We start from the raw sequence: 8,991 nt of genomic DNA, 5'->3' as shown, positions 1-8,991 counted from the left end.
AAATGCAAAATTATAATATCCAGAGTAATAACCTGTGATTATTGTTTCTTAAGATATATAAAGAAGATAGGGTGTCTTGTATTGAAAATTGCCAATAACTGTATGTGTGTGTGTGTGTATATATATATATATATATATATATATATATATATATATATATACACACACACGCACTAGAAGTAAACACCAACCATGATCTATTTCACTTCAGGGCAGGAGCAGAAACTGAGACCACAGTCTAATTTTTAGCACAAGATTTCTCAGGGTTTAGTTCCCTAAGATTGGAGAAGCTAAATTACAGCTTTCTGGAGGAATAGCTTTCTGTTCTTATTAAAAATCTGTCTGTACTTGACGCAGGGAGAAGAGCTACCTCTCCAGAACAAAAGGATTATTTCCAAGTGGGAGCTGCCGGAAGCTTTGTCAATCCGACCTCCGCCCCATCAATCCAAACATTTTAAAAGGAAAAATAAATATGTATTAGAAAGGTAAAATCAAACCAAACCAAAACAATAGAATGCCTGACTCTACTTTCTTTTTATCCTTACAACATGTTGAAGTTGGTTTTTGTTTTTCCTTTTCCTTACTTTTAAATTATCTTCCTCTGTTTCTTCTGGGAAACTTTTGGTCATTTTTTTCTGCTTTTTAGTGTTTTGTTGTTTTTACCTTTTTCCTCTGATGCTGAAAATTAAAACTAATAAAAAGTATTTTCTAAAACCTGCTGTCCAACAACCAACAGCAGAAAGTTACCATTTGGAATTTTCTTCTCTTTACTGCATACTTTTCACTGGTACCACAAACAAGAGTTCACATTTATCTGTAATATGTTTATGAACTCCCTGTATTTTGTGCATCATGCTTATCCCCCTGCAGAAATAAATTAACTACTCGTTAACATTGTCAATAAACAGTACAAAGGAAAACAGAGTTGAAAATTTCACAAAAATTTCAACATTAAAATGAGGCCAATGCTGTTAGAGAATTATTTTATACTGTTTTGTATCATTCATGATAATAAACAAGGAAAGTTATAGAGAAAGGGAGAAAGAGGGGTGACTTGGTATCTGCAGCAACCTCGATACCAAAATGTCTGGTTAGAATAGCCAAAACATTCTTCTCTGACGACATCGCAGCACTGTGTCTAGTCCCAAATGAATTGGTCTGATTGTCTAAAGCTTTTTAAATCTAGGAGGAAGGAGAAGAAATTAGATCTTTGCTACAGTGTTAATCATGACAGGTTCGTATCTTGCATCTGGAAATAGTGAGATATCTGGTAAAACTGAGTCCTGATAGCTACCGATGATTCTCATAAAAGCCCTAGCAGCAACGATGTCTCTGTAAAAGGGAAAGCTACGAATTAGTTGGGGGAGAATAAATGGATCTACCACAATAAACAAGTGATTAACAATTTGAGTTTATTAGGGACATGGAAAGTCATGGATTGGTCTCTTGACTCTTCTGTAGTTCCAGTTCGGCAGCCTTTTGTACAGCTACATCAACCAGTAACTGGAAGCTGCTAAAGTCCTTGTACTCCTCTGTAGACACAGGTTTGGGAGGAGACACAAACAAAGGCCTGCTGGTGGAAATCTCAACCTTTTCCTCTGGCTGGGCTTTCTGGGTGAAGTTCTGGCCTGGGGCTGACTCCGGATTCAGCAGATTTTCCCCTGACTCCTGGGCCATTGGCAGGGGGCACAGGGGCAGGCATTGCATCTTTTCTGGATCTCTGGGCCCTGACTTGGCCTGTATAGATGGATGGATGCCTTCCTGGTGTATCACATCTGCAGCCTTGCCTTTTGGGCGGTGCATGGTGATCTGGTTGGGGTCGTCTCCAATCAGTTGAAGCATTTCCGGAAGAACTCGTCTGCGTGCGTTTATGAACCAGTTAGTGATCTGCAGGAAAGACAAATTGGTCTGCTCTGATAGCATTCGCTTCTCTGCTTCTGAAGGGTAGGCTTTAAACCGGTGTTCAAACAGCCAGTCTCGGAGGATCTTCACGGACTCAGTTGGTAAGTATGCTATCCTCTTCCTCTTGCCCTCTCGTGAGATGAGAACTTTATCTGTACCGGTGTTACTAGTCGACATGATTGAAGTGCCTTGGGTCAAACTTGGGGTCTCCATGAGGGTTTCTTCCGCTGCCTCCATTTTCTTGAGGCTTGTCGTCACTACCTTGGGAATCGGGAATGATGGCTGCGTTAGGACTAACCTAGGTCTGAGAGAACCAGTGAAAAAAGCTTGGGCAGGTTGCCAGGGGGATGTCTCCACTTTTTGTTTCCCAGGCAGACGTGTTGTTGCTGACAGCTTTGAGCCAGTGGGCTTTGTGACCTAGCATGCTTTATGACCTTTGTGCTGTCCCTCACCCCCCACTTCCGGGTTTCCCCGTTCCCTGCTACTCCTGTGTTTTTTCGGTTCAAATGCACTTCTTTTAACCCTATAAGTTTAACCCTAACCTCTTCAGAATTTTATTTCTCTTCTGGTTACTGGTTTCTATTTCTACTGGTTAAATTTGGCTTATGCATAGGCACCTCACTTTCTTACTTTTTGAATTTACTGTGATATTTTTCACCTCTCTTATTCCTTATAATTGCATCATTGGCTCGTCTACATATATCAGAAACAACTTATCTATTAGACATTAACTTCAATAAAAGCAGAGTGTAAGTGGTTGTACCCTGGCACCTTCCTTCCATATTCAAAGCTGATTGAAGAATAATTATTAACTAGACATTTGCTTTTGACATCCTGTCCCTTTGATTTTTCTTCTCCAGGGCCTTGAAATGTTTGGCTTTAACATGACTTCACTGTGCCACTGTGGTCTTTATGTCTAGATTTTGGGCTCTGATATCCAGTTGTGATGATTCCCTTTGAAGCTTCAGTCAGAAATTCAGGGGTCTTTTAGAGACATGGAACAAGATAGGATTCAAGACATAACGGTGATCGCAGACTTAGATTATTTAAATCTTTCTGGATAGTTTAAGTACATGAAACTTAACCTCCTAAATCAGATAAAATGATTCATAAATAGTACATCTTAATTTCAGATAGTTGAAAACAAAGATTGGCTCTTTCAAGAACACTATGATCCCCTTAGAGGATAATCGTGGACTTTCAGTTTTCAAGGATACTGTATGTTATTATTACTAATTTCACAGAAAATTCATGACCATCATTTTAAGCATCATATGTTATCCACAGTGTCTATTTGGCAGAGAAAATATTATTTTACCCTTAAGAGTTCATATTTGGTGTCTCTGGGCTGGGTATCAGAATATTGTCTGCTGATCCTTTGGCTATTGGTAACCTTACTGGTGCTGACTTTCATAGCTTAAAATGTACTGTAAGGGAGACATATTAAAATACACAATCAAATCTAATGGACATCTTAGCAAAGCTCCCAATAACTACTAAGTGCATATGCTGGCTACATGTGAAGGTCTCCTTTGTAATACTATTAGAAGAGAGTATCGCCTCTCTGCCTTTTGGTTAAGATCAAGTGTCTTAGAAGAGAGTGCTACAACTTCCATTGGTATTTTGGGCTACAGGAATACAGAAGATAAAGTTTTCCATTCATAATGAAAACTCACTTTCTACTTTTATTTTGCATCAATGCATTCGTGACCCATGCTCACTAAAACTGCTTTGTCAGTATGGTTTCTAGTAAATTAATCTCCTTCACTTGTCGCTTCTATATGCTCTTTGTATTTCTGGGATTCAGATATCTGCTGAAGGATTAATACTACTGTACATATTTAAATCACTATTATTTATTCTCAGTGATGTGATATAGGCCCTTGATTTTTAAAAAAAATATATTGGGGACTATTGGGGGACAGTGTGTTTCTCCAGGACCCATCAGCTCCAGGGCCCATCAGCTCTGAATAGTTGTCCTTCAATCTAGTTGTGGAGGGCATAGCTCAGCTCCAAGTCCAGTCCCCATTTTCAATCTTTAGTTGCGGGGGATGCTGCCCACCATCCCATGCGGGAATTGAACCAGCACCCTTGTTGTTGAGAGTCCACATTCTAACCAACTGAGTCATCCGGCCACCCCTCCAGAAGCTCAGCGGCAGCTCATTGTCTTCAGTCTAGTTGTGGAGGGTGCGCTCACTGGCCCATGTGGGAATTGAATAGGCAACCTTGTTATTCAGAGCTCACACTCCAACCAACTGAACCATCCGGTCACCCCAGGTCCTGGATTTTTAATGACTCCTTTATTAATCCCCTTGAAAAGGAATATAATGGTGGTTCAAAATTATCCCCAAGAAATTTGGAGGTCCTTTTTTCCATTAATAATAGCTATAGGAACACAGAGATATTTGCAAAATACGTGAAAAACTGGGAAGAAACCCATCAGTTTAGATTCATAACATCTGACTTTGTTTCACAATATAACTGTGGGAACACTGAATAAAGCCTGCTAGGCTTCTTTAAGTTTTTGATGATATGGATTATAAAATATGAATTAAGAGCATTTTGAAGAGAGAGATGGATTGCTTTTACCCACCCACTTCTTTAAACTTTCTAAGGAGTTCAAACAATCTAAATGGTTTCTATCAACTTTTGTTTTCCTTCATCGTTTCATTTTACATAAAACACCGTGGGATCCTACTGAAAACAGTGTTGTATATGTATAAGCATTAATTTATTTACATATAACTCTGAAAAGTGTCTTCTCACGATTGTATAGTGAATGAACATAGTATTATTCTATAATGTGCACATTAATTCTCAAATTATGTAAGGCTCTGGCAAGATGCCTTAAAAAATATATCTTGTTACATCCTTCAGAGCAGGTAAAAACCAGATTGCTGGCAGATCAGAGACTGTGGTCTTTTACCTAAAAAGACATATAATTATACTCACAAGTGTCCAATTAAGAACCTACAGCAACACAGTGGAACAACAACAAAAACAGAGAATAACCTCACGGAAAGGATTGTTGGGGGAAACAGCTTTGCTAAGAATTGGCTAAGAGATGGCTAGGAGCAAACAAGTGTGGGTGCTCCTAGTATCAGCCTCGCAGGCCAGTGCTATGGTCATGCCCAGCAGCCTGCTCTGTGGAGGAGCCAGCCAGCTTTTGCTGCTGATGATATCAGCAGCCCAGGTGACGGCTGTAGACTCCCTGAAGCTTTCATAGTGTTTATATACTTTACAAATATATAGTAATTAAAGTAAGTGTGGTTCTAAACAACTTTCCCCCATTTCTTTTCATACCATTGAGTAGCTGATGAGACTAGACTGGTTATCCTTTGGAATATCCTATATTTTAAATTTATCTATTTGATTTCTCTTTTAAAATCTGTTACTCAGTGTGCTATAGGAAGGACTAAAATACATTAACATCACTTGAGAACTTGTTAGAAAGGCAGAATATTGGTTCCCACCCCATACTGATGGAATCAGAATTTAGATTTTAACAAGATGCTTAGGTCCTTTGCTTGTGTATAAATAATTAGTAGCAGTAGTTACTATATTCTTCTACTCCTGTATCATATTTATATTGGAAATTAGATGGAATAACTGGATTAGATTCAAGCTCAACATTTTTTTTTTTTACCAAATGTTGCATATGCAATGCTCTGTACCCCATACTGCATCACAGTAGACATATTATCAGAAAGCCATCATGTCTGATGTGTCTGGTGGTTCCATTCTTAATGATGCTAAGTTTGATCAGTTGAATCAGGTGGAAGTCACCTAGTCCCTGCATTGCAAAAATACATTTTCCCCCTTATGACCAACAATTTGGAGAAAAGTTTTAGCATCCTGCAAATATACAGGCCCCATTAGTATTTCATCTATTGTTTTTAGCATCCATTAATGACCTTTTGAGGAATTAATTATTTTATTACAGTGAGCACAATTGACGTTTTTCTTATTATACTAATTCTTCTTCATAAATTGTCTGGAATTCTACTGTAAAGAAAAGTCCTTATCAAATAGAACTATTTGGTTATATTGAAAAAAATGACAGGGCAGTTGGATGGCTCAGTTGGTTAGAGCGCAAGTGCTGAACAACAGGGTTGCCGGTTCGAGTCCCACATGGGCCAGTGAGCTGCACCCTCCACAACTAGTTTAAAGACAATGAGCTGCTGCTGAGCTTCCGGAGGGGTGGCTGGATGGCTCAGTTGGTTAGAGCGCGAGCTCTCAACAACAAATTTACCGGTTCAATTCCAGCATGAGATGGTGGGCTGCGCCCCCTGCAACTGAAGATTGAAAAGGGTGACTGGACTTGGAGCTGAGCTGCGTCTTCCACAACTAGATTGAAGGACAACGACTTGGAGCTGATGGGCCCTGGAGAAACACACTGTTCCCCAATATTCCCCAATAAAAATAAAAAATAAAAAAAACACAAAGGAAAGGCATGACAATACTTAATTTTTCCCTTTAATTACACATTCTCAGAGTGAGGAATTAATGTGCTAGCTATCTCCTATATGAGGTCTTAAGGTTTTTTTTATTGAGCATAAATGTGTCTTTACATTTTGCCTAAATATTTAATATAATTTCATAAATTTGTATGTGAGATCAATTAAGAACTTTTTATAAGTTATGTTAGGAATTTTGAATTTTTTTTTTTAAAGCTTCCTTATTTTAAATGAAAGGACATTTTTAAATCCATGAAATATGCTTAGGCTTATGAACAGCTAATTTATATATGTGAAAAAATTGAGCTTATATTGAATATACTCAACATTTTTAGAATTATATAGCCAAATAGGCAATTATAGACATAGATATATGATTAGTTGTGTTATGATAAGTCTATGAAAAACTTACAACCTCTAGTTCAAATGCAGTCTTAGTTCATGCTATTTGGCTTGGTAATTTCATCAGCTGAATTGATATTTTTGGCCACTATTGCATATAAATTTTAAAAAGACATCAATCTTTGAAGGGCTAGCATAGTTGAGTTATCTAGATGACCAAAATAATATAGTTTTGGTATGGTGTCAGTTTTCATCAATACATAGATTATATCAATGTTTTGCTAATCAAACCAGCTAAAATATTAATAATTGGAATGTCTTTATGTCCAAACCTTTTTGTACAGAGGAAGAAAATCTTAACTGGCAGAATAGCTTGAACTGATACACTATCAAAATGACATACTCCTTTAAAACCTCATGATATAAAAAGGACTAGACAATAAATGCTCCATTTTATGCAAAATGAGGCCTTTTCAATGAAAGAATTGACACTATTAATTAAAGGATTTATAAATGCAGACTTAGGAAAACAGTGGAGACAATAATCCAAAACATCACTGACTTGATTTAACATATTTTCTTGGGTATGTAAGTGCTCTAAAAGCTTCATTTAAATATATCAGTGTATTTATATATCTATAAGCAAAATAATGAAGGATTATGGCCACAGAAATATTTAGAATTATACGTATATATGTGTATATATATATATATATATATATATATATATATACACACACACATATGTGTGTGTATAAATTTTATTGGGGTAACATTGATTAACAAAATTATGTAGATATCAAGTGTAGACTTCTATCATACATCATCTATATATTGCATTATGTGTTCACCACCCAAAGTCAAATCTTACATCAACATATATTTGACTCTCTTTGCCGTCTTCTAGCTCCTTCCCTCCCCTCTTACCTTCTGGTAACCTGTAAACTATTGTCTGTGTCTATGAGTTTTTGTTTATTTGTCTACTTGGTTTGTTGCTTTTAGTTTTATATCTTACATATAAGTGAAATCATATGGTTCTTGACTTTTTCTGTCTGACCTATTTCACTTAGCTTGATAATCTAAAGATCAATACATGTTGTTGCAAATGACAGAATTTCATCTTTCCTTATGGCTGAGTAATATTCCATTGTATATATGTACCACATCTTCTTTAACTAATCATCTATGGAAGGACACTTTGGTTGTTTCCATGTCTTGGAAATGTGAAAAATGCTGCAATGAACCTAGGGTTACATATGCCATTACTAATAAATAATTTCAGATTTTTGGGGTAGGTAACCTGGGAGAGGAATTGCTGGGTCATAGGGTAATTCCATTATTAAGTTTTTGAGGAACCTCCACACTGCCTTCCATAATAGCTGCACCAATCTGCATTCCCACCAACAGTGTATGAGGGTTCCTTTTTCTCCACAGCCTCTCCAACACTTGTTACTATTTGTCTTGTTGATGATAGCCATTCTAACTGGTGTAAGGTGATATCTCATTGTGGTTTTTATTTGCATTACTCTGATTATTAGTGATGTTAAGCATTTTTTCATATGTCTATAGGTCATCTGTATATCTTCTTGGGAGAAGTGTCTGTTCAGGTCCTCTGCCCATTTTTTTAATTGGTTTGTTTGTTTTTTATGTTGTTGAGTTGTATGAGTTATTTTTTTTAATTAAAATTTATTGTGGTGACAATCGTTAGTAAAATTATATGTTTCAAGTGTACAATTCTGTAATACATCATTTATGTATCACATTATGTGTTCACCACCCAGAGTCAGTTCTTCCATTATCATATATTTGACCCCCTTTACCCTCTTCTACTATCCCCTTCCTTCCTTACCCTCTGGTAACCACTGAATTATTGCCTGTGTCTATGAATTTTTTTTTCTTTACTTGTTTGTCTTGTTCCTTTGTTGCTTTTAGTTTAACATCCCACATATCAGTGAAGTCATATGGTATGAGTTATTTATGTATCTTGAATAATAGCCCCATATCAGAGGCGTTGTTTGCAAATATCTTCTCCCATTCGGTTTGTTACCTCTTTATTTTGTTGATGGCTTCTTTTGCTGTGTAGAAGCTTTTTAGTTTGACATAGTTCCATTGATTTATTTTTGCTTGTACTTTCTTGCCTTTGTGCAAAAGTACTTTCTTGTTTCTTGCCTCTCTGAACCGAAGGTCCACAATTTTAGTACTTATGCTTTCTTCTATAAAAGTTATTGTTTCAGGTATCATGTTTAGGTCTTTGATCCATTTAGAGTTTATTTTGGTATATGGTGACAGC

General features: G+C 36.8%; 1 protein-coding gene across 1 annotated transcript; it reads right to left on the bottom strand.

The window, feature by feature from the left end:
- Positions 1-1,431: 1,431 nt before the first annotated feature.
- On the bottom strand, positions 1,432-2,139 carry TGIF2LX (TGFB induced factor homeobox 2 like X-linked). The gene has a single exon (XM_019719446.2). The coding sequence runs from the start codon at positions 2,137-2,139 to the stop codon at positions 1,432-1,434; it is 708 nt and encodes a 235-aa protein (XP_019575005.2).
- Between the last annotated feature and the right edge of the window lie 6,852 nt (positions 2,140-8,991).

This window comes from Rhinolophus sinicus, chromosome X, assembly GCF_036562045.2.
Source record: "Rhinolophus sinicus isolate RSC01 chromosome X, ASM3656204v1, whole genome shotgun sequence".
NCBI classification, from domain to species: Eukaryota; Metazoa; Chordata; class Mammalia; order Chiroptera; family Rhinolophidae; genus Rhinolophus; species Rhinolophus sinicus.
Note: the sequence above shows the minus strand (reverse complement) of the source record. Positions and strands in the feature narration are given on the sequence as shown.